The 27,826-nt window shown below is 30.2% G+C and overlaps 1 protein-coding gene and 1 long non-coding RNA gene across 7 annotated transcripts in view; one reads left to right on the top strand and one right to left on the bottom strand.

Annotated features, from left to right (window-relative positions):
• Positions 1 to 27,826, bottom strand: part of LOC143198605 (proton-coupled amino acid transporter-like protein pathetic) — a 99,592-nt gene that overhangs the window by 13,711 nt on the left and 58,055 nt on the right. For 2 of the 6 annotated variants that reach the window (XR_013006253.1, XM_076407935.1), the window contains exon 1: positions 5,148 to 5,355. The exons of 2 other annotated variants lie outside the window; for them this stretch is intronic. Coding sequence is in view for 1 of the 4 variants with exons in the window: in XM_076407935.1 (XP_076264050.1) it covers positions 5,148 to 5,198 (51 nt within the window). In the remaining 3 variants the exon portion in view is untranslated. Of the gene's footprint in view, positions 1 to 5,147; positions 5,356 to 26,858; positions 26,908 to 27,266; positions 27,333 to 27,826 lie in introns of those variants that run through there. 2 more of the 6 variants (XM_076407940.1, XM_076407938.1) reach the window with 2 other exon arrangements.
• LOC143198612 (uncharacterized) lies at positions 19,799 to 20,247 on the top strand. Its single transcript, XR_013006254.1, has 3 exons — positions 19,799 to 19,937; positions 20,000 to 20,078; positions 20,138 to 20,247. It is a non-coding gene; the product is annotated as an uncharacterized LOC143198612 (long non-coding RNA).

The raw sequence follows: 27,826 nt of genomic DNA, 5'->3' as shown, positions 1-27,826 counted from the left end.
AAAATAGATTTAGTAAAATATTGAGTGATAGCTTTGTAAAATTTTAGCGTTTTATGTTAATTTTATATGTGATTATTGTATTGTACTATTGTGTTGCTGCTATTACACTGATGATTGCAGAAAAGATGTTCAAATACTTCGATTTCTCTTAAATACACAAGATGATGGTGAAAGAAAGTGAATGAAATATCGTAGATTTATAGTCTCTTTAAATAATTTTCAGATATTCCATTGTCAGGGAAATATTAAGTGCTAATATTAAAATAAATAGTTATTCCTTTACTATGTCAAACACTGAATATAATTATTTAATTGCTTTGGATGTTGATTTTAGCACCAATATATCGTGAAACATTTTATGTTAGGTGGAAATACTTCTTTTATGAAGAAAAAGCATTTAGGTATATAGCGTATTAAATAGTATAACAAAAATAAAAAATATATTTTTTAATAATTCAGAAAAAAATAGATCTTAAGACATTTAGAAAAAGTATTTTATATTTTATATGCATATGGTGTTGAGACTTACTTAGATTTAGACTGTTTTATCGATCATACAGGTTTTTTGTGATAATGTGTGGCGTAACTCTAAAGACGCAAAACAAATGAAGATTGGGTGTGGTGTATTACCACACCCATACAGTACTCTAAACATTTCTCCATACGGTTATTATTTTTAGTTAAATTTTTGATAATTAATTCTGACGAAGCAGTCAAAACCGTATTGTTCTGTTGTTAAGATTGTTCGTTCCAATCTACTAATGACCACAATCCTGATATTATTGCCAATATCAAATGGAAACAATATGCATTCTATTTCGACTGTTATCACTTGCATTCCCAACGATGTTGGTACCTTTAATGGTAAAGAGAATCTACCCAGAACCAGTTATGCAATGGGCGGCCTTTCACTTGGATATTCGCGTCATCAGTGGCGTACCGTGGCGTTATCACATCGAGTCTCGACCATGTTAAAGAGAAAAAGCATTAGAGAAAGCCGAGGAACATTTGCAATTCTAAATTCTGCGACGGGTCATATCGTTTTGCGTCGCATAAATTAATACGGCCAAAGTCTACCATTTTCAAACGTTCAGACGGAATCAGCTTAATTTACAAATGGTGCTATTTGGAAATATTTACGTGCCATTAAAGCGAATTCGAACACGCGTCGTATCAGCAATACAGGTGCGATTTTTTTCGCGTTGTTGCCACAAACAATAACCATTATAATTTAACAACATAAACATTATAGTGGAATGTTTTTGTCTGATCAATCTTTTATATGTGTTGTGCATAAACGGTCGCTAGATGGCGCCGGATGTACGGGTTATGACTAACGGTAATTGTTAGCGAAGATAAACTCCATAATGCTTTTTGAAATTCTATATAATGCTACGAGAAAGTAAAAGTTGCCTTGGAACCAGTTTCTTGGAATAAGAACGTTTGGTCAATAGGGATTGATACTGAATAGAAACGGGTCCATAAATAGGTATAGAAGACCGTTTCATATTTATTCTTGTGAAAACAGGTTTAACCATCCTGTGAAAGGAATGTCGGTTATTCTCTCAGCAAGATATTGAATGGGTAACTTTTTTTTACCTGAATCTATTTCACGGAAAAATCCACATGAAAAGGAATGTTCGGATAATGCTTCTTTGGTCAGTGATTAATGATGAGAAAATATTTTAATGGGATTGGAGAATTCCCAGAAAACAGAATATCGGGTACCGACGTATATGCTCGGCGACACTACGGTGTATGAATCCTCTATTGTGTCATGCATTTGTGCGTGTGGAATTTTGCATAACGTTAGTATTCAGTCTATGAAATGTGTTAAACAGTGGCTTACATACTTAACGCAATGCTGTCTAGAATATTTTAAATAATAATTGGCGACATGTTCGTTATTATTTTGTCTTAATGAAACCACATCGGCTCGTTATAAGATCTAAATAAAAAAGTTAATGGATATAACGACGCCACTGACCTAGCACTAGGTTAGTTCGCATACTATTTAGCCGATCACGTGATCCAAGGTTGATCACATGGAAATTAGTCACGGTGGCTGCTTTTTTGCTTTTCTACTGTAGTCTATTTTTAAATCCATTTAGGATCGGCCAGACGAGATTCTTCCAGCTTTTCCATCTGATTCAGGAAAAGGTACGTTACACTCTCCTTCGATTTATCCACGTCGTTGCCGATTACGCGGCTTGTTTAGCTCAAACGAATGAATTAATTTACACAGTGTCAATTATTAAAGCACTGGCGTGGCTGTTTTTTTACAGATATATGCATTCAAGGTAAGGTACATTTGATAAATAAAGTTCCGACATAAGCGGCAATAAACGAGCCACCGTAGTTTCCTTACAACAAGAGACCACGAAGAAGAAAGTAGAAATGCTAGATTGAAGCTGTAACGTATTTCCTGGTTTAACGATATAATTTTCAGGAAACCGAATGATGCGGAACCAAAACGAATGATGCAATGTACGAAATTTGAGTATTGCCATGACTCAAAGGGCGTGGTATCAATTTAAGTAACATAAAAGATAAATACTACTTAAACCATCCCGGACGGTTGATTTCTACCGGTCGAATTAGAATTATTTTGCCATTTCCTCCAAGTTTATTTACCGATGTCAATGATCGGTATGGTTAGAATTAACGGTATTGTTGATTTATATTAAGGTCATCTTCAGCGATGTAAAAAATGGTAGTGTCGGTGTTGATTTGCGGGATGGGACGTCAATGATGACCTTGGTCCGACGGCGAAAAGGAATTCCACACGCTATCAACTTACGCAAATATTACATAAGTTTTTGAATTACATGTTTCTATTTTTAGTTCACAGTTAAAATATATTACTTTAATGATCTGATAAAATATGTTATTAAATACATTCAATCTAAAATTAGACAACTACTGTCAAAAAGCTATTGCATTGCATTTTTGAGAATTAATCTTTATCCATATTAATTTAATTCATTTTATTAATAATTGACGCTACTTGTTTTTTCCAAGAAGAAGAAATCTATTATCGGTATTTTCCTAAAATTAATTTAGTATCTATGCAACTCAACAAACTACTACGTCTGCGGAACGATAGTCATAAAAATCGGCAATAAAGTTCAGTAACAATAACGATTGTACCTGAGCTTAAAAAAATAAATAAATAAAAAGTTCAATTATAATTTGCAGTTTTGTTTATTGACTCGATTCACATTAATTATACTGGGTTTTATTTCATCTGAATCCAATATAGTTTTAGCGAAAATGATTAACATTAAGAACATTTATTGCTACATATTCTATTGATTTTGGTTTTAGTTGACGTCATAGTTTTTCGTAAAAAGATGTACCAGGGATTCTACGAGATTATTGCCATATTATATTTTCAAAATATTTTGTCGTCATTCTGATTGACATATACTGTTGCATAAATACTCAATAATGGAAAAATATATATTTGATATATTTTGTCTGATGCTTATTCAACTTCTTCTTCTTGTTCAAAGGTAAACATGTATAAATAAAGTGTACAAATTTAACGTTAATTCTATTTGACTTGTCGACTGTTGTTGTAACTGTAAGTCAGAAATTTATTTTAATATAAATGTATCAGTAACCATACAACCGGTGGTAATCTCAACTGATAACAGAAGTAGTAACTCGTTTTCATAGTAGTTAGGATTATTCTTAGTCATTTTATTTCTCAAGTTATTTTGCTAAGTAAGTATGATGAAACTATTATCATTTATCAGTTTCTAATAAAAATTAATTTTAATGAATCAAAATATTTCTGATAAGATGTTTTAGTCTACTATGGCAATAACATATTGATTTGCATTCAATATTTGCAATTTTACAGAAAACCACAACATTGGCGTAGAATTCATTTAATATAAAGCATAATTAAACGATATTAAAATGAGAAATTAAAAAATTACTAATTTCAACGAACGACACTGGTTTGAAAGTTCCGCGATAGATTCTTCTTTACTTTTAAGGATCGTTTTAGGATAAAATTCACTGATTTTTACATGAAAATTTAGAATAACCACGTTTATTGTTATTGTTTAGCAACTCTTTTGGCTTTTGCTTGAACTGTAATTCCCTAATTAACTAATTTTATGACGGATTTCATATTATGGTTTTATTATATTAATTTCACTGTATTCAAAAACGAAAAATAAATCGATATTCTAGAATTGTCTAGATTAAAGATCGAAAAGAATTCGAATAAATTTCAAGTTTCAATTGAATATTGGGAGTCGCACGACCATGTACAGGCTGTCTACTTTACCCGGTACTTTTCCACTGCCACATGGGACTTTGATAAAGGTTTTTGCTGTTTTTTTTTGGTAGTTTGTATAGCGTCATATCTGAAAGTATTATGACTGCTTATCGCGAATGTGGGTTAGTTCTTCTATTTGTATTCGGAAGTTGATTTTGCCACAATGCCACAGTCTACTCGTTGGTTTTATTGGTATGTTACTGATAAAAGTTGGTAAAGTTTCGCGTAAATATTGTCTGTGAGTTGTTAACGTGCTGTTCGAAAATATTCACACGGTGCCAAAAAATAAAAAAAGCAACATTGTTGGAACTAACAGTGTGGAAGCGGCTAAAATATATATTATACAGTGTAAAACAAAATAAAAGGCAAAAAGAAAATGGCCGCCACTGAACCTCTCTTTTATTACCCAGTACTTTTCCACTCGCTTAAAGCCACCAGCCGGTAAAAACCTCGAGTTTCTATCAACTTGGGGTACGTTTTCGAATTTCTCTCTGTCCTGTTCGGTTTTGTTGAATGTTTTCTTTCTCAGGCGATAAAAATTTCGTAATTTAATAATTCCTTATCGAGGCTGATTATTAAATGGGCCTACGACCATCTGCTATGATATCGATTCTAGGGCTTATTGATAAAACAACCGGCTGATAAAAATTTAAAGTACGCGATTTTAAGAACATATAATTGATAATACTAATAATAACCGGCAAAAGCGGACACCGTATAAAATTTTGTACTGATGATGTGAAACTTTTGAAAGCACTGTACTTCTGGCGCAAAGCCTGGTGCGATTCTCGTTTCGTCCCCCCGCGAGAGGTTAAACTACAAACAATCCCCTGAAAAACTGTCATAAAGTTACCTTTTTACAAGCGCTTTGTAATGGTGCTGAACTGTTGGAGGTCTTTCCCATGTTGCCACTTTTGGAAGTCGTTCTTCGTTCACCAAAAAATTCACAGAGGACGCGAGTCGGCGCGGTGTTGTCGGCTTGAAAGACGAACTGAAAATAAATGGCGCGAGATTTGGCTCGACGGACCAAAACGTTGAAAAGGGAATGTGGCGGGGATATGAAGGCGCCACAGAGCTTAAACTTTATATATATGGGTTTGCGGGCACGTTTTTTTTTGCGTAAATATTGACACCAATCATTCCAATTTTCGACAATTAGCGATAGATTCATTGATTCGATGTAATGGCGGTTATTTTTAAAAAGGGTACTTGTAATAGGTGCAGTCCCACTTGAGAAATTAACCAAGTATAGTTTATTTACAATACGGCAGGTATAATACATAAATTTAAGTTATTATTTGTTTAATTAAGGAACCCTCTGTATATTTCAGATACAGTAATTATTATAAGAACAAAAAGTGATATTTTAATATTACTTTTTATTTGTTTAATGCTTAAAATGCCTAACATATAATTACCGAATAAGACTCAATATTCAATAATTATACTAGGTTCTAAATCATTATTCATTCTTTTAAAAACAATCTGTATATTCATAATGTGGTATTTTAATATTACTTTTTACTTGTTTTATGCTTAAGATGCCTAATATATACTTATCGACTCAAACATTATTTTTAATATTTTAAATATTATAACTCTCTATTATTTTTAAATAAGATTATTACGCCAATCATATATATATATATATATATATATATATATATATATATATACATATATATATATATATACATATATATCAGAAATGTCATTTTGTTGTCTACTGATAACTACTACTGCTACTAAAATTGTTGCTGTATCTTTCCTATTCCCATGCATGAGCATATATTTTGTTAATATGAACTAGAATTTGTCAATACGATTGTATTGTTTATTTGAACTTTTTTCTTTCATATTGCTGTGTTATTTTTGTTGATCATTATACATGTTCTCTTTGTTTCTTTGATTTATTGGTTCTTTAAGTTCATCCTTGCAAATTTTCCAGTTTCTTAACATCATTACTATTAGCGTTCTCTTGACGCTTTGCATAATTTTATGTTTTTGTTTTGATGATACCCTATTCGATAACCATTTATTTTGTTTTCACTTTCATGTTTCTATTTTCTTCTGTTTCTTTTTTGTTTTCAACAGCTGTGGTTAATTGTTATCGTTTATCTTGTCTGTTTTATTGTTTATATTTTTTAATACTTTCTTTTCTTCTTAGTTTCTTTTAATTTCATTTAACTTTTATCTTCTAAACTTTATCTTTATTATCTCCACTTGAGATTTTGTTGCCTAAAAAGCCTAATATATACCTATTAAATAAAACACTATTTTTAATGTTTTAAATATTAAAATTCTCTATTATTTATTAGGTTGTGTCATACCAACTTGTATGTTTGGAAAACATTTAGTACAATGAAAATTTAAGTTCGGAGTTAATTGCCGAGAGTTTTTGTTTAACTTCTTTAACTAGAACATATCTTCAGATGAGTCACATAGATGGCATTTTAAAAACACGTGGTAATTCTGGTTTAATTAAAAATAGTTTTCCAGAGATGCTTCAAAAGCTAATCACCCCTATGGTGTCACAAAACGGCGCTTCATTATCATAATGCAAGGCTTATGAATAAGAAAGTTGTAGCCAATGATAGACAGTATATATTGTATTAAATTGTCTCATAACGCTTAAAAATTAAGAGAAAACCCCAAAAGCTAACTGTGCAACCCTATAGCATTGAATTGTGACAAATATCAGTCAAAATCTTAACAATTTTAGATAATTAGACGTAAAATATAAAATAAACATAATAAAATTTTAAATAAACATAATAAAAATAAAATAAATAAATGTAATATCAAAAATAATTTATGTATTAAATAAACAATGTATAATACGAATATTATTCAATGTTTTATACTTTCATTTGATAACCATTTTTAATTTTTTATATTTTGCAAAGATATTTAACTCAACTAGAAAATATAACTATTGAAAAATAGTCGAAACATGTTATTAGATTCAAACTTATTTTCTTTGCGAATACAATTATGAAAATATTTTTTTTTCCGCATCATATTGATTTAAATTTCATCAGAAAGCTAGTGATTATGCCGATAAGAAATTCCATGTCATATCAAGTTATCAATATTTTGAACTGCTGTTTTTTCCACTTAAAATGTATATTCATTTTAAGACAGATAGTTAAAGGTCGACGAGTATTTTTCAGAATTTTCTATTACTGGTTATGATCAGTTTACAAGTGGGTCTCAAATTTATAAGATGATGACACCATAATAGAATCTTCAATGTAGATATGATAGAATCTATATTACAATAATTAATAACATAAACTGAAAGGAATTTTTTGCAAGTAAAAATGTACATTCGCACGAACTAAAAATAAATCGACACATTTTTAATGTAAATTCCTGTGTGGCTTCGTTACTCTAAAATATATTTGGTCGTTTTCTCTTGCAGCTTCACCCATATTATTTTTGTTATAACCCTGTACATTATTATTTTGTTGGTGAGATGAAAATTATGAAGCGGTGTATGCAAGTTTAGCAATGTAAAATTTTAAAAATTAGCGTTTTATCAGGATTTGGTTCACACGTTTTTTTTAAAATTTGATTGTTGTTATCTATATATTATTTAGCATAAGATCAATTAATATATACGTAAATATTGGAGATTAATATGATGTTGCATAAGCATTTTGCATTTGATGTTTATAGTCCATTCAAAGCTTTTTAGTAATGCGTCGTGGATATTTGTGACGTCGAAATATTGCAATGTTGCTGCACCAACTCTGAATTTCAGATCAGTTTGGCTTTGACGTAGAAAACATTCTAATTTAAATAAAATAATCGACCAAAATATCAAATATAATATCAATAATATAGTTTTAGTTTTGTTTGGTGCTATTAGCCTAGAATATATAACAGTTTTCCATCATAACGTCACACTTTGATATCCTTAATAGTTCTATTTATTCTTAATACAATATTTTAGATATTAGACATCTAGATTAGACATTTAGAATCTAGATTAGACATTTAGATATTAGTTACATCTGTCAGTATCAATACAATATAAGTAACTCAATATAATAATTTGTAAAAAATATTCTTCATATTTAATATTTTCTTATTATGTTATAACAATTATGGTTTATTGTATTTATCAAACTATTATTTTGGTTTATAAGTTACACTTTTTCTTAATAAAGTAAGGAATATACTGTTATAAAACAAAAAAATAAAATCAATTAAAATGAATCGATAAAAACATTAGGAATTATAAATGTGGCAACCCAATATACGTATAATTTATCATATAGATTTTCTGGGCTGATATTATGGTCTTTGTTGCTGAAACGGAGTATTAAGATATCATCTTTCCTTATTATCGTAAATTAAATGCATTGCATTGCTCGCCATTTTAGCCATGTGTGAGTGCGGTTTCCCAAGAAGGTTTTATATTGCACGGACCTGTTTTTCACCTTGTCCTATAAGGACGGCACGACTTTTTAACTACGGTGACCTACAGCGTTTTCATTCGGTTTTATATCTGGACCCGATTACCTTAACTTTAGAAAATCGATTTATTGGAAATTTGATTTATTTCGATCGTTACATTTCCGAACTGTACCGACGCTGTGTCAGGTGTTTGCGCAGGCCCAGTTGGTTGTTTTTCGTAAAAATCGTGAATAATTATCACAATAGCACTGAATAAATTTCTAATTAAGAACACAGAAGGTCGAATTCAAATTACAACCAATTTTTTCGAATATTTTTATAGTCGTTGCTTTGAGAAAACTTATCGTTTGTGTTTATTACAGGTTTTTCGACTAATTCTTGAGGAATTATTAACGATATTAAAGTATTAGAAAAGATTAAGTCGATTATGTTATTGTGACACCATAACAATAGTTGAGATTTATATTATATCATTCATCTGTTATAAATAGAAACAAAATGTTACCCCATAATACGTAATAGACAAGCAGAACGTCATTTGATGACTAATTGTGATAAATTAATGAGTACTATTAACACCCATAAAAGACGACATCAGCTCGATTCAGTCGAAAGTTGATGCTGTCGAGATGCATTATATATTATAGTATATTTATTTTGTGTCTTTAAGTAGCGAGTCCCGCAATTTTGGATAATCGAAATAGCTCTGGCATTTTTTATTATGGAGGAAATCTTTAGAAACTACTTTATTTAATATTCAACCTTTTCAAATGCTTATAAAAGTACACTATGCCTTGTTCGCAATTTTTCTGATAAGGAAATCATACGTCACGATTCATCAGTCATTGTTGTGTAAAAGGTTCAAATGGTATCGTGGTTAATGGCTAGATATATATCAACATCGACAGTGCTGATATACTTATCTCACTAGGCTTGTGAACTAGTGAAATAAACTCTAATGAAACTAGATATTTATTTTATTTTACTAGGTATTTATCTCTTGATAGTTGACCGCAGCGTATTTTATTTATCTCAATCAAACATTTTTTATTCAAACTACCAGAACAACAAATTGACTATTTAAGTTAAAATTAGAAGCAAAATATACAAATAAACACAAATATACACTATACAAGTTTATGTCATTTGGTACGTGTTGTCCAGTATTGGTATAGCTTCCACGTTGCTATGATTTAGCAACCTTGTTTCATATTTTAGGGAGATATCTTGGATAACCTCGTAAATTAATTTGATTTCGACGTCAGTGTTTAGTGCAAGTCCAAATAGATCTTGATTTTTCAATTTCATTTAAAGAAAAATGAAACGGAAATACTAGGATGTCACTGGATATTGTTAGAGCGTTCTAAAATATCTATATCCACACTATTGACACCAAAACACAATAAAAATATTCGACATGAAGAACTACACATCATGAGATTGTGATTTATTGATTGTAAACTGTAATCATCTCAACGCTTGTTAGCTGATGAGCACTTGGTATGATGATGGCGCGATGACGAGCAATTTCTAAAGATAGGTTGTTTCACTATTCGTAATATGAGAACTGATAACGTACATATATTTTCGCATGACGCCTTGAAATTGATTTAAAAATCTTTAAAATTAAGTTACAGTCTTAAAATATCACCTTGACAGTGTGACCAGTTACTAGCAAAGCTGTGATTGAACAAAACTCATGTCAAGTAGATGATTAACTTAGGAAATGCAGGAACCATGTGATTAAATCTTTGTAAATATATATCTTAAAAACTAATCTGTATAATAAAAAACTAGACACGATCTTGGTTGTAATTGGACGGTACTTCGATAATGCTGGTATAATTAGAATGAGTTACACAAGATTACCTTTTATGGATTCTTATTTAAATGAGATGGCTACGTCAAAAATCCTTATAATTTAAGGGACTGGATATTATATTTTATGTTTCATAATGTAATTTTTTAGTTAGTTTCTATAATTATCTAGTCTCCTTTGGTTGATTTTTTTTGTGCAACGACTAAATAATTTAAACGTTATAATCTTGCATCCCATCGATATAGGTATAGTTTTGTCTATATATATTTCAGAATTTAGATATGGAGGAGCCTTTTATTATCTGCTGACAACTATTACTGCTACTACGAATTTTTCAGTCTATTTTTATTGTTTATTTTGACTTTTTTTTTCTTCCATATTGCTGTGTTATTATTGTTCGTCATTACTCATAGTCTCTTTATTTATTTGTTTAATTTGTTCTTTAAATCCATTCTTGTAAATTTCATAATTCTTAAAATCATTCGTTCTCTTGACGGTTTGTATCATTTTCTGTTGGTGATAGCCTATTCGATAACCGTTGTTCTGTTTTTCACTTTCATGTTATTATTTTCTTTTGTTTCTTTCTTGTTCTGTGGTTAATTATTAACGTTTATCTTGTCTTGGTTATTGTGTATCTTCTTTTATTGCTTTCTTATCTTCTCTAACCCTTACTTCTAGTTATCCCATGGTTAGTTCCTTTTCATTTTAACCTATATAGTTTAAACGTGAGGTATTAAAAAGAACCACAGAAATAATATAGCGATAAAATAGCAGAATCTTTTTTATAATCTTAATACATATAAAGAAAGAAAAGGAAAGAGTGAGATAGGAGAATGGTACTAGTGTTCCGAATAGTATAAATAATGCAAAACGGGTTTGTATGACATACCACTTGATCTACATCAGGAGAAAATTCAACACGCCAGTCAATTAGTTTAAGGAGAAGTAAACAATTTAATTGGAGATCGCCACTCGTTGCATGCCCTATTAGTGTCAATAATGTTGACGTTTCAGATGTGTGCTGGCTTACACGCCAACATTATCGAACTTAACGATAAATGTTCTATATAGAAAAGGAGGTATGATATGAAATTATTAAAAAGTAATTGTTTGAAGTCAGAAAGTTTCAGTCTTATTCTTTCTGTATATCTTCAGGCTGTCCATTGTTTAACCTAATTTTATGATACAGAAATTGTTGTGACGATAGGTTAAGCCAAAACACAAATATAAATTTAGATGAGAATAATTCAGATCTACAGGATAAATAATCATATCTATAACATCATAGATATGGAAATAGTTCAATGTAAAGGTAATACAAAATGTTCGATGTTGAAATATACTATAACTGGTAACATCGATTTTATTCTATTAATGTTTTGGCTCAAAACAAACTCTTACTTAAGCTGTTACTTAAATATTAGTATTTAAAAATTATTTTAAGTTATTTAGTGATGAAAAGTAAGCTCAAGTGATAACGTAAACAATACCGTGAACCAAAATTTACTGGTTTACTTCTGTTTTAAATATACAAATATTAGGGATATTTATAAATAGAGAGAAACGATGTGACAAGTAATTAAAAATGCGGTTGGTTGACAAATTATTCTACAATTTAATTAAAATATAAATATTTTCTTCTATTTATTATAATGTCAGCAAGATTTGCTTTTTTTTCTGGTTATTGATGCTTTATTATCATGACTCACCATACATTTTTAATGATATTTCCTCTACAATATTTAGCTAGTCCAGTAAGTCAATGAGTGTAGTGAAAAAAATATTGCTTGATATTCAGCTGAAATATTAGAACGCATAATCATAAAGTTAAAGTTGTTATTCTTTCTGTATATTTTCAAGCTGTCTATTGTTTAACCTAATTTTATGATAGAGAAATTGTTGTGACGATAGGTTAAGCCAAAACAAGTGATAATCAGAAACAGCAATGTCATATATATAGCAGGCGAGGTCTTATCGAGGTTCTAATTGGACATTTTAGCGCAATAAAATTTTTGTTTGTGTTCGCTTTTGTTCGGAATGACTAATCGCAACTTATAATTATTAACTAACGTTTTCGAACTATCGACCGAAAACAGTCCAAATAGTTGATAGTCGCAAAACAGTCGAAACAGTTGATGTGAGATAGGAAAGGACGGAGATAAATGCTTGGAGCAGTTATTCTTTATATTCTCCAATGTTGTCTTTATATTCTCCAATGGCAGTATAAGCGAGACAGAGATGTATATATAGTCATTCACGTGATAACTTTAAAAGAGAAAAGAAAAAAACTAATTTCTATTATCATGTAATAAATAATATAATTTTAAAGGAAGTAGGATTACTTTTATACTGAATGTTCTGTGGATATGTAAAAAGGAATGGAATAATATCACCACAAATGTTTTATCGTGTTTTAATATATTAATTGCTATTTTTAAATAACATAGCATAATAAATATAAATAGTACAATATAACTTAAATAAAACCTAAGAAGTAATGATTTTCAATAACCATAACTACTAAATAAAATGTAAACATATACCTAATCATTGAAAAATCTAATCCATGGTGAAAAATGATCGTACAATAACTACCAGACCCTTTTTAAATAAAAGTTTTATTTATTTTTGAACAGAAATATTTAGTTATATAAGTTACTGTGAATATTATCATGTTCAACTTTTCTCCCTTGAGGCGGTTTCTTCGATCGTTAATTATTTGTCCAGATTTTGAAAAAGCTCGTTCCCAGGGGACAGATGTTGTGGGTATAGAGGAATATTTTACTTGTAACTGATATAATTCAGATAGTTTCATTTTATGGGTTTGCTAAAAATCCAATGGATTTTCTAAACGCCCAATAAATGGAATTTCCAAATACTGCTAAATCTGTAAAGTTGCTGCAGTACTTGGAGTAATTACTTCTTTCATTCTAGCCATTTTTTTATCAAAATATCTCCAGATGTCAATACATTCTTGGTCAGTAGTTTTGTCTTGAATTTCGAATTGTTGAACTATATTTGTATTTTTTGAAGTTGGAAGATGGAAGATACCTCTTTTGTGATAACATTTTGTATCGGCTCAGCATTATTTGCAATACCAAATCCTGCTTTTTTAAATCTAGGATCTAAAAATGTGGATTTCCCGTATATCGTATCCATTTCTAAAATTGCCAGTCTTTTATTGAGGACATCTAATAGACAATTTTGTAATTTTTTCCCCATTCACTTGTTAAAATCCTGAATTTGATGGAATCTTGCAGTGCTCTTATTAACCATATAATTAAAGATATGTTGGTATATCTTTCACCAGATAACTCGGTGGTCATTATTTCAATGGGCTTTAAAAGTTGAACACATTCTGTTAAGATAGTCCATTCGTTAACAAATAAAAACTGTGGTGCTCTTCTTAATAGCCAACAAAATATGAAAGTAGAGTATTCCTATCAGAAAATGTATTTATTACAAATATTTAAAATACTTTATTCACCACCTTATTGTTAACATTTTTAAAAGAAATTTGACAACTGCTACTGTAAAAACCTCTTCAAATCTTTTGGATCTATGCTATTTCTGAAACCATTGGAATCTAATTTTAGTTTTCAAGATTTTAGGAAAAAAGTTTCGACAAACAAGATGCTTGGACAAAAATCGTGAAAGTTTATCAAAAAACTATTACCTATTATACTAGACCAAAGTATTATCTGTTATGCCAGTCAAAAGTATCTTACTATTTATCATTTACAATTTAATTTTTCTGCCCTCGAAAACTAGCGTTCCAAAATGCCGCTATATTAATTTACAATATATAGTTATGCACAAGCAAACTACAAAAAAAAACATAAAACCACATATATTACATATAAATCTATATAAGCAAAAATGCGGCGCATTACTTTCAAGGTCGCGGCTAGGACGGAAGGCCAGAACGTTAAAAATCAGTCCAATGAATTAATAGAACCGAATATAGTAACTAAAAGTAAACGACTGAAACAGTCGATAGTAAATAGTAATAAAATCCGTCGGACCGAAAATAGCGACTGAAAACAGTTACTAGTGAAAACAGTCGAACCAAAAATAGCGACTGAAATAGTCGATAGTAAAAAGTAGTCAATTACTGAACAGTCGATAGTCGATTTCAGTCGATTGTTCCCACCACTAGTATTAACTAGTGTTGGTCATAATCGATATGTTATTGCTACCATCGAAGAACTGCATGATGACCTCGAGATTAAAATGATCTACGAAGTCATCCAAGATTTAGATATAAGAAGCAAACCACAAAACTTTTAAATTGGGAAATACATACTGATATTAACTTTAAATGACGTGTGGTTAATTAGTAAAAATAAACCAACAACTGTAACTTATCAATTCAATTAGGTTTTGGCAAATTTTAATTAGCTAAAAATATACGTTTTTAAATAAATACATTTTAAATGTACTGGAATTCTCAATTACCGTAACATATGGCAGTATAGCTGCAGTCCTACACATTTTAAATATATCTATGTTATAGATCTATGGAATCCAGTTCTCCATAACTGCGAGAAGTAATATAAATAAAAGGCAAAATTTTTAAAATAAAGAATAAAAGAGAATCGCAGACATAACCGAATAAAACTTTTTAATAGCATCTATCTTCATCACAATTCTACTAAAATGTGGTAATATAAGCCAGCCTATTAGAACACTGGTTTAGCAAGCAGATGTATATCTTAGGTGCTTTATAGAAACCCCTTAATTCAGAGAATATCACAAAATAGTCATAAATATTATAAATAATGATATTTGAAAAAATATTATAGAAAATATTAGGATTTATCGATGTCTTAGAACAATAAAAAGGTTTTCTGCTTGATACAATTGGAAACATTTAGGTATCTCAAGGAAATTCTCATTCATTAATTTAATTTGGAATGATTTGAAATAAAACTAATAGATAATTTTGTTTATGTAAATATGTTAGGACAAATAGTTTTAACTCGAAATTTTAGGCCAGAATAGCACCTTGAGAAAACTCCACTGTTACCTAAACAATAACAGTAGAATGATAATGTACTTAATATTGTTTGCTGACAACCTTCGGATTTTTTTATACCGATAAGAATATATATTGCAGCATAAGTAATAACTCTCTTTATTTATTGTTAAGCCAGACATAATATTGTTTATTCGTACATTCTATTAGTAATTTTATTTCTAAAAATAAATTATATGTTTCTTATGATTATATGTTCGTCCAATTTAACTACGTATTATGTAAGATGGTTAAAGAGCATGGAATAAAATTATTGTATATATTTATAAACAATAGTAATGATTCATTGATTTGATTTTCTTGCTTTATTGTTAATTTACTAAAATATTAAACTTATATAAGTTTGACAAAGAAACATGTTTAGTTTTATATTATATAAATTAACTGTACTTAGAAAGCTTGCTCATTTGCTGGTTTTCTCTAAAATATAGAAACGTGCTAAAAATTATGGTGTTAATAAGATATTAAAACAAAAGAGACAAAAATGGTATATGACATAGTTGTAATTAAAATTCAGAAATAAAATAAAAACACTATTTGCGTTAATAAAAGCAGAAATGGAAAACTATACTGTGACGATACATTTATGAAATTTAATAACATATAAACATATAAAATTGTACGAAATTTTGTGTGGTTTCTAAGTTTGTTAATGATTTCCCCATTTATTCATTATTATTTTTCTTTGATGCAACACAATTAACTGGAAGAGTCGCAGAAAGTGGCTGTGACTGAGACGTGGTGAAAGTTTTAAAGATAACTTTAGATGTTGAATCATTCTTGGCACATTTTTCCCCCATAATTAGGCTCTCTATGATGGGCGTGATTACGCCGCTGTCCTATTAAATTATTAAATTTGTATATATCAATATTATCGTTTATTATTAATTTAGGATTATTGTTAATATTTCCTCAAGACAAGCAAACTGAAGTGAGAAATGCTACTGTGTATGAGTAGTTTATTATATGAAAATTTTATAATTGAAGAGTAGGCAGGATTTCGTTCTGTTTTCCAGAAAGTATTGTGGTACAAACGTTTTGGGATATCTGACATTTACTGTTCGTGACATAGTTAACCTTGTATAGCCACATGGCTTGACAATTAGTGAAGAAAAGGCCAATATATTGACAATTGTCGATTTACTTAATATAGTAAATGTTAACGGCAGCCAAATAGAAGAAATTGAGGAGTTAAGGTACTTAAGATCAGTAACACAGGGGGAAGAAGGTGGGATATACAGCTGATGTACAATTGCATTTGTAAAAATACATGATAGGAAAGCACTATCCCAAGCCAGGATGGTTTTGGTCCATCATCAACAGTGGAGGAAGTTGGTGAATAATATTCGAAGCACTGTGACAACAGCAGCGTATAGCTTTAACAGAAGACCTATCTCCTCATTCTATTGTCCATACAGTATAGCGAAAAAATGGACAAGGGAAATTACACTGGACCATCAGGTAATATCGAGCTACGGATTAATGGCTATACGGAATATACATTTAGATGAGAAGAATTCAAATCTGCAGAATAAATAATCATTTCTATAACTTCATAGACGTGGAATTAGCTTAATGTAAAGGAAATGTTCGATGTTGAAATATACTATAACTGGTAACATCGATTTTGTTCCATTGTTTTGGCTATATCAGTTCGAAACAAACTCTTTCTTAAGCTGTTACTTAAATATTCGTATTTCAAAATTATTTTAAGTTATTTAGTGATGAAAAGTAAGCTAAAGTGATTTATAAATAGAGAGAAAAGATGTGACAAGTGAGGAAAAATGCAGTTGGTTGAAAATTATTCTATAATTTAATCAAAATATAAATCTTTATTTCTGTTCATTATAATGTCAGCAACTTTTGCTTTTTTTCTAGGTATTGATGCTTTATTATTATGACTCACTATACATTATTATTGATATTTCCTCTACGCTATTTGCTCTAGCTAGTCCAGTAAGTCAATGAGTGTAGTGCATATTATCAACAAAATATCCCTTGAAGTTCTTTAAAAAAATATAGCTTGATATTCAGCTGAAATCTTTGGACGCAGAATCATAAAGTTAAGGTTGTTTACGACAATAATAAACTTGTTAGGCGTCAAAAAAGAGAGATAAAATCGTTGAAACTTGAATAGTGATAGTGGAAGTGGCTAGTGCGTAATATAGTCACGTGAAAAAGGTGATTATGATGTAGAACGTGTTACAAGATGTTCGTTTTCTATTTTCAGATGAAAATATTTTTTGTTTACATGTGACGCGAGAATAATTAAATCATGAATAATTTAATAACCAGCTAAAATGTTTTTTTTGGGTATAATTACAGTCCTATTAAACCAGATGATTAATAGTGAACAGTTTTCCGTGAGAGTAAAATAAATATTTCACTTGTTTTAAGTTTAGTAATTGTATTTCACGTAAGGTTCATGAATTATTACCATTAGACATTTTTCATTTCTTAGATGAGTGGAAAATGACTTTGAAAATATGCCAAAATATGGTAAAATATGCCGAAATGTGTTGTTGATTTGTAACCGTCTTTTTATGTCGCCCAAAAATAACATTTTCTCGATATTAAAGCACGGCTTTAAGATAAATTGTTAAGTATTTGAGAAAACGTGTCAAGGTACTCTGGAATAATGATATATTTGATTTGATATAAATAATAGTGAGTTGGATTAATATTGTTTAGTTTTTTTTTGGGTTAGGGTTGACATAACCTGGAAAAGTTAAGTTTATTGTTGCTTTTTTTGCTTTAATGTAGTTTTAAATATATCGAGACACTTATAAATAAACAACATATAGTCTGTTCAAAGATATTTTGTACATACGTCATCTGAATTTGTGACATAGTTTATACTGTTTTTACTATGACAGTTTAGCTTTGACAAATAACAAAATTCTAATCTACATAAAATAATTGAACAAAGATGTTATCAAATATAATTTATTTTAACATTATAGTACATCTAAAAACTACAGCTTTATACAGCCAAAATAGTTTATAGGTTAGAGTTATAACCTCTTATTACTATTGATTTCAAGAATTTTGAATACGTCTGACAACCGGACGACTTTGACAGGTTTATTCATTTAGGCGTTCGAACTAATCATAAAAACATTGAGTCACCTTTTAACTAGAATAAAATGAGAAGGAAAATATTGTCTGATTCTAAAACGAATTTACAAATTGCGGTAGGCAATACATTAAACATCTTGATGGCCTATGTACAAAAAACTTTGAATAGACTATATGTAAACAGTATCTGTTAGATGAATTTCATTATTATATATACTGAGCTTAAAATTTGAAAGAAATGTTTGTCAGTTAATGTTTAATTAATTTAATGTTTTATTTTGCTATATATATAAGAAAATGAAACATAACCAGATTACGGAGAAAATAGAGATTTAACTTTATAGGCAATTCTGGAGAAATGTTTCGAGACTTCCAACATCTAGATGTTAGTACTTTGAATTTATTACTTGTTTTAATCTCCATGTTAAGAGCCACGAAGGCGTTTTATTGGTTCAGTTTCTATGGTGTGTGTTTTTATTTTGAGTATTATTTTTTGAGTGCAGAAATAAAGATTAGTGCTTTTAGCATTTTTCTATGCTTCCGCGGTTAAAACTTATATCAAAGCTAGTTCGTTATAACTAGAGTACAGAAATTATACTGAAATTATATTATATTATACTGCAGATGCATTGAACTAAACTTTCTCAAATTAAAGAAATTTAATATAATTTTGGATTCACCGAAAAGATACTTTCTACATACCTTGATGGTAACTCTAATCAAGATAAAATTTATGAACCGTATGATGATCGAAAACGGTGAGTAGTTTAAGATAAAAATAATTGATTACAATTTCTTATCTGTGAATCTGTTAGTATGGAAAGTATCCATAGAAAACCTAGAGATATGTGGTTCTTTGAGGGATATAAGTCATCACTTCAAACACTGTTAGGAAACATAGGACTTAACTAGTATAAAGATACAACTCATATAATAATATTAAGGGAGACTTATTTCGATATATGTACAGACACAGGTATTTCAAAGGGATCCAATTTGTTCAGTTTTGGCAAGACGCTAATTAAAAAGTAAATTGTTATTATGTGATTCATTAGGTTTTATCAATCATATTTTTTTAATAATTAATTGCAGATATATTGTTCTTCATGCTAAAAACAGGAATCCAGCAAGAAGAGACCAGCAAGTGGTCGGCAAAGGCTGTAATTAAGAAATTGGCAAATGGTGGAATTGTGAACCAGTATTAGACTGGAAATTAAAGGCTTAGTTATTAACCTGAATAGTGGCTCAGAATGTGACAGTTATGAGAGTGGAAACAATTAAAGGTAAGTATATAATTAATATAGATAAACTGTATGTACAATTTTATAAAGAAAAAAGTACACAGATAGTAACAGAGCAAACTAAGAAAAAATATACTGATGTCACGAAAATGCAGTAACGAAGGAGACAAGAAACACAAAAAGGTAAATATGTTCTCTAATGAAAATAAAATACATTACTTGGATGTACAATTATTAATTAGGTCGATTAAGCCTCCAAGACACACTATAAGTTGTTTAGAAAAGAGTTCAATCTTAATAGAATAAAATAACTCTAACCTATAAACTATTGTGGCTGTTTAATTAACTGTGGTTTAAGTCGTTCGATAATATATGTATTAGATATATTGTAATGTTAAAATAAATTATATTTTATAACATGTTTTAAAATTATTTCATTTATATTAGTATGTTGTTACATATCGAAGCTAAAATAAACTAAAATTCCTAAAATATCAACGTATCAATAAAGTGAGATGACGTAGGTTCACTGCTATTTTGGATAAATATGTATATATAAAATCATTAAATATGTTGTAAAAATATTTGTCCACCATGTGAACCTCACCCTTCCCTCGAAGATACAACAAAAAAAAAAACTTGGGAGTTGACTGTCGACGCCACCACCACCTAGTTGTTTGGCATTTTTTATAAACAAAATTTTTTGGGACGTAGCCAGAACAGACGACGCCGGTTCTACGTTTTCGTGTGGCGGTGACGTAGTCCGACGTCATCCCACGCACATCTCCATTATTCCCGAATAGGTCCAAAGACGGTCTAGTTGAATTAATGTTGTTTTCGATGGGATAGAAGACAAATGTGGGTCAAAGGAGTGTGGGAGTCGACGGTATGAGATATTTCCGATGGTAGGATATTTATTCATCGAGTTTTATATTTTATATAGTTCTTATTTTATTTTTATTGGAAATATATATTTTATGTTCTACTTTATTAGATAGTTTGTCAAACTTTTTATATTTTAATTGCAAGCAGACATTATAGTACAGTGTTATCTTCTAACAGGTCAATTGAAAAGATCCCTGCCTGACACATAGATGGCGCTACTAGAATTAAATCCATATATTTTTAGTTAGACCTAACCCTTAAAAGATGCGTGTATACATTTGACAGATAAAAAGAATTTCGCGAGTTGATAAAATATTGCTTTTTGAAGGGAAAAAATACAGTTGAAGCAAAAATTTGCCTTGATGCCGAGTTTCCGGATACTGCCCCAGTAAAATCAACCATCAAGTATTGGTATGCTAAGTTTAGAACTGGTGAAATGAGCACCGGAGACGGTGAACGCAGTGGACACCCAAAAGAGGTTGTTACCGACGAAAACATTAAAAAAGTCCACAAAATGATTTTGAATGACCGTAAATTAAAATAGAATGAAATAGCAGACACTCTAGAGATATCAACTGAACGTATACATCATATCATTCACGAATATTTGGGTATGAGAAAGCTCTCTGCAAAGTGGGTGCCGCGCGAGCTCACTTTTGACCAAAAACAACGACGAGTTGATAATTCAGAGCAGTGTTTGAAGATGATCAAGCGTAATAAACCCGCGAGTTTTTGCGCCGATATGTGAATGAATGAAATTTGAAAGTCTCCTTTTACCAACTATGGGTATATCTGGACTGGGCCTAAAGTTTAACGTGGGCTCCGAACCACGGTTCTCAGCATTAAGTCTACCGACTGGCGAGTGACCAACTTTAGAAATCATCTTAGAAGACATCCGGTCTTACACAGCCTGGTTACTGGCGTGACTGGGATCATTTTCCTTGTCGGATTTTACACTCTTGCCTAGAATATTCACAAATTTTAAACAACCACAAACATAAATTTACGGCTATGCCCATCAGGATTCGAACCTGCGGCTATCGCAACAATAAGAGGACCGTCCCATTGCCTTTACCACTGCGCCACCAAGCCGGCTTGATTTAATTTGATGTTTGGTGAACACAGAACAACTACGAAACATTTTCTTGCTTAAAAACTAATAGTAATTGATATGGTGTTAGAGATATAGTGTATCGTTTTACTAGGGGTGGTACTCTACCCCTAGTACAATGGTGGTACCCTGGTGGTACTATAAGTTTTAACTCATTTTAGGTTTTATTAGTAAATGCAGTTCTTAACAAAACGCACTACCCACATGTTGCATGTAATAAATATGTTAATACACAGAATTGATAATTAAAATGAATGTTGCAAAGAATATAAATGATTGTAAATAGCATCATAGAATTTAAATTCCTCATTTCTTTGTGAGTTATTGGTTCGCACATGATAACCGCATGGAAATATCGACCACTAGGTGATCACTAGTATAATTTAACATTATATTATTGTTTAATATCTGTATTTGTGGTATACCACTAAATTGAAAATCTATAATTTATTAGAGCATACTCTAGAACTGTAGTTGAATTTTTTATTATATTTTCATTTATTTTTTCAACATGTTACTTATACATTAATTTATATTTAATATATTTTAATTTATTTTAAGTTGGGAACGGCTATTTCTATATTTTTGATTATTTTCAGTCATTCCAATGGATCATCAGCATTTATATAACATTGCTTATATAAACTTGCATAAATTTTCGCATAAATTCGTCATGTGATATCTTTAAGGTGAAGCAGATGACGTAAATTAATTTAGCGACTATTTCGAACTACTTTACAAACTCCTTTTTGTTTTCCAGAATAATTACAAGACAACCAGAGTATTCAGTGACGCTATCATTAGTATATTCGCGTTTAAATTATCATAATCATCAACGAGTCAATAATAGTTGAATTCTTTGGTATATTATTCCAACAAAAATGACTACTGTAATTTCTAAATAACTTTTGAATGGTTCTAAGGACCATGTTAAGACTTCTACCAAATCCATCGATTAATTTAATCAATCTAAGCCAAAACCATTATAAGGTACCTGCCTCCTTATTACAATTCCACACCAGATATTCTGATAAAAGACTTTTCGAAAAATTGATACATCTCAAAAAAACCAAAATAGTGGGTTTCTTCTGATGAACGTGGACTAAAGAGCGTGGCTAAAGCTGCGTTTGTCGCAATTTTTACGATTCCCGTGGTGTTATTCATATTTAATATCTTGAAGGGGGTAACGAGATTATCGGCAAATATTATACAGAGCTGAAGACAGACAGATTTCAAATAAGAACAACTGCATTTAACGAAACAAAAAGCGTATTTCCATCAAGACAATGCACGGATGCACATGTGTGTTCTTCAGATTTAGTCCCCTGGGATTATTTCCTGTTTCCAAACTCGAAGAATACGATGAGAAAATATCTCTTAAAAACAAACGCCTATTTTGAAGACCTTGAGAAAACTTATTATTTGGAAGGAATAAAAAAGTAGGACGCAATATATTGAGTTAAAGGGATATTATGTTGGGAAATCAGACGCTTAGCAAACAGCCCTTGTATATTTTAAGTATGTTATTTTGTTCAATGGAGGACTTGTGTAAAAGGGCACAAATGCAACCCTTTTATAATATAATATGCAGAAGACAAGGCTCTCTTTAACGTTCCGAAGAATTAACATTGATATTGTAGAATTGTATAATAGTAATTATTTTAATATTCTATCTTTTATAACAACATAATTTGATGATTAAATTTAATTTAATTTGAGAGTTTCAAAGACATCACACGTTATGTACCCGATAGGGATATCGGCTGCGGAGAAAAATATCGGTATTTCGATAAATGGAATAGAAAAAATCGATATTTCTTTTGCAACAACCAAGAAAAGTATCGATATTTTACTTCATTCATTTTATTAAAAAATAAAAATATTGATATATCGATATGGAAAACTAAAAACATTTTAAGAAGTAGCCGTATATTTAATAAACCTTAAAAACAGAAGTATGGAAGTGCAATTTTGCATCTATTTTAAAGACTAAAACTAATTAAAAGGTTTTTTAACACGTTTAATAATAATTTTTATTTTTTTCTCGAAAAAATATCGAAACATTTCGGCTAACAAAAATACAAATATATCAGTCAAAAAATATCTGCCAAAGACATCGGTATACCGAAATGTTTACGGCATTCCTAGTGTTCAATAACAATGGAACTAAAACCTATTTTGTGATTTTATATAAGATAATGTTCGTTAATAAATAATTAATAGTTCAAATATTGCCTATTTACTGATGGCTCTTCCTCTGGTCTTAATTCTAAGCCTTGTTGAAATTAGACATTTTAAAACCTCTATTTATTTATGGTAAAATAAGACAATGTCATCCGTGTATTTTGCGTTTTTTTATAACCGTCTAAAATATGCGAATTGCAATGTCAACGACCTGTTGAATAAATATAAAATGTTACAGTGAAATCTATTTTATGCGTTGGGTTTTTAAATTTCTAAAATCATCTCGGACCAATCCGATACCCGCTCTTGCCAAATAATTATAAATAAATCCTAAACTTTGAATCCTTGCAATTAAATTGTTCCATATTGTTTTTTTTTTCGTTAGCCAAAACACCGCTGATGCTCGTAGTGATCATAAATCAATCAAATTTTAATTGTTATATTTGTAGAGGTTGTATATATATAGTTTCTTCCTTCCATACGGTTTATATTTGCGCGTGTGGGCGTACTTTCGACGGAAATCCACAAATCGCACATACGTCATCACTATTCTCAACTAAAAAAAATATATGATGCTTTTCCGGATGAACGGGTAACGTCATAAGCATCTTGATCATGTACTTTGGACATCGTCCAAACTATTTCGCGGTTCAATGTTTAACTTCGCCATTTTGAATCATCACATGGATATGATCAAGCGACAATGTCTGGAGATGTTACATTAAAATACATGCCACATTCTGAGAAATATCACACTCATAAAACTGTATATAGGACAAGAAGATATACGATTATTAATAACAGCTGCAGTAAAAACAATAAATGTAGTAATATCTCTGTCACTATTTTTAATGTGCACTGAATTTGACATATAACTTCATTGAATTAGTTCAAATAATCTTACTACCTTTAATTTGAAGAACTGCAATATTGATGTGCTGGTGGAGCTTCTGTTTATAGTTTTTGATAACATTATTGACAGCTTTTTTAGGTCTCTATGGATCTGCCGTTACGAATGTACCATAGAGCATCAACAATACCTTGCAGTGCCTTGTTTTACAATCTTGGTATGATATTTCTATTGCTTTGGTTGGTACAACACCATTAGTCTACACTGGTTTCAAGACTTGCCAAAGTTTACCCTTAATATGCGATTGCATCTTTTAGACGGTCCAATTATTTACATTATAAGTTAAAAATATTTTTAACAAAAAAAACTTCGATTGCAAACGATGGCACCGACTTCAAAATGATTAGTTGATAGCGATTGAAATAATATTGCAAATAAATAAATAGGTGGGTATTAAGCTAAATGTGTGTATAGCCGGCTTGGTGGCGTAGTGGTAAAGGCGATGGTACGGTCCTCCTACTGTTGCGACAGCCGCGGGTTCGAATCCTGCTGGGGCATGGTCGTAAATTTATGTTTGTGATTGTTTAATATTTGTGAATGTTCTAGGCAAGAGTGTAAAATCCGACAAGGGAAATGATCCCAGTCACGCCAGTAACCAGGCCGGGTAAGACCGGATGTCTTCTCGGATGATTTCTAAAGTTGGTCTACTGTCGGTAGGCTTTAATGCTTGAGGACCGTGGTTCGGAGCCCACGTTAAACTTTAGGCCCAGTCCAGATAATATACTCCATAGTTGGTAAAAGGAGACTTTATAAAATATATATAAAAAAATGTGTGTATATAGTAGAATATAAAATACGTGTAGTAGTGGATAAGTTAAATAACGCTTTTGTTTATTATTATTTAGTTATTACAACGATTATTATGTTCATATTTTATTTTAAAATGCCCTTTTTGTGTTAAAAATCTACGTTTGATTATTTCTTAATCATTAGTGAGTTCCATATTAATTTTTTGAAGTCTGTTTATGGGTTAAAAATATTTTGTTTCTGTCTTTTTAGTGTTAGATATGTACTCGATAAACTGCTCAGTTATTTTATGTAATATTAGAATGGGTAGGCCAAGTGAAGGTGCAGCCCGTATGAGGAAAAATAGGAATAAAGAAACAATGCTTGAAAACAAGAAACGCTTCAGGCCCCATGGTCCGTTACCTAGCCTAGGTGATTTGACAAATATTCTAACTAAACAACAGCGAAAGTTATTGTCCCCGTCGGGAATCGAACCCTCGACCTTCTTTAAGGAGCTAAACGCTTTAACCATTACATCATAGAAACGTCTACAATATTTCTACGAGGTTTTATATGCTATAGTTAGTGTTTAAAAAGCAAACTGAAGGGCTTTTGCACTGAACGACTTCCGATTTTCCGTCACATTAGTTCCGCAATAACATTATACACAAATACCTGATTATTTTAGATAAAAATATGTGAAAAAAAAACAAATATATATATATATATATATATATATATATATATATGTATGTATATATATATATATATAGCCGAACATTGAACCTCCTCCACTTTCGAAGTCGGTTAAAAATGCTACTAAATCACAGCAACATTCAAACGTTAAAAGATTGAAGTAATCCAAATTACACGAGCTTGAATAAAGTATTAAAAGGGTATTGTTAATTTTAGATTATTAATTATAAATTTAAGTTAGCCTAACTTAAATTTAGATTCGAACATACATACTCTATTTATCTCGCATATTGTAGTAAGCATGTCTATTAAAAGATGTTATAAAAATGCATGGTATTCGCTTAATTATTAAATTCCTTTAGAAGCTTATTTATTTCGAATAATAATGTCGATATAAATGGTTTTAAACTATTTAGTTTGGTATGATACAAGTAAATAAAATGTTACCTACTTCTGTCACAGGGCACTAAACACGGAGGATCAAGGATACAAGATCGTCTGGTCTCTACAACGGTTCTTAATTAATTACCTTTATATAATGTGATTTTAATGATATTGGAGATTAGATACTTCCTTTCTGATAATAAGAACTACATTAAAAATATAATATCATACATACTTCAGATAATAATTTGTCCTCCATATGTTAATCATTGTTTATTTTCAATTTTATTGAGATGAAGAATGATGCTGAACAAAAACATTAAATAAATACATGTATTTTGCTTTTAAATTATTATTGAAATCACATGACGATTTATTTGGTTGATCTAGATTATTTATACAATTGTCTATTAATATTATAAGGTCAATTAACATTTAATCAGTGTGAAATGTTGAATATTGGGTAAAAACGTACCTTTTTGATGTTATAAATCTCAAGCACTTCTCTTAGACTAGACTGGATCGGGTTCTCGAATCTGATGAACTAACAATAGTTGTTTTTCTGTAGTATTGTTTCAACAACTTTAGGGACTAATTCAGGGATTATTTATCATAATATAACACATTGTTAAACATATACTTTTATTATATGATGATATTTAATATTATTAAGAAATAAGATAATGTCGAATCTTTTAATAACGGCTTCTTGTTTGAAATGTAAGAGCCTTGGAAATATTTTTTTTGTTTCTTGTATCCAGGTGATTATACTTGTGCTCAATTTTAATTTTAAGTCAATTTCTTTACAGTTTCAAATAACTGAAATCTTATCTAACCATCATCGTTGTCTAACCATTAGTTGTGGGTACGAAAAACATGCTTGGTGAGTATGTACGTTTGATAAAAATATATGAGGAGCATATAAGTACTGACAGTGTTAGAGGTAACATTAAGTTATTGAAGTTTGTGTTAAATACAATGACAATAAACGTCAATCAATCATGTTTAACTTAAAGTAACAAATTTGCTAACAAT

This window comes from Rhynchophorus ferrugineus, unplaced genomic scaffold (genome assembly GCF_030347505.1).
Source record: "Rhynchophorus ferrugineus isolate W39M unplaced genomic scaffold, kcgeb_rfMv2 rfM6, whole genome shotgun sequence".
In the NCBI taxonomy this organism is placed as follows: Eukaryota; Metazoa; Arthropoda; class Insecta; order Coleoptera; family Curculionidae; genus Rhynchophorus; species Rhynchophorus ferrugineus.
The sequence above is the reverse complement of the archived record's forward strand: the minus strand, read 5'-3'. Positions and strand labels throughout refer to the sequence as shown.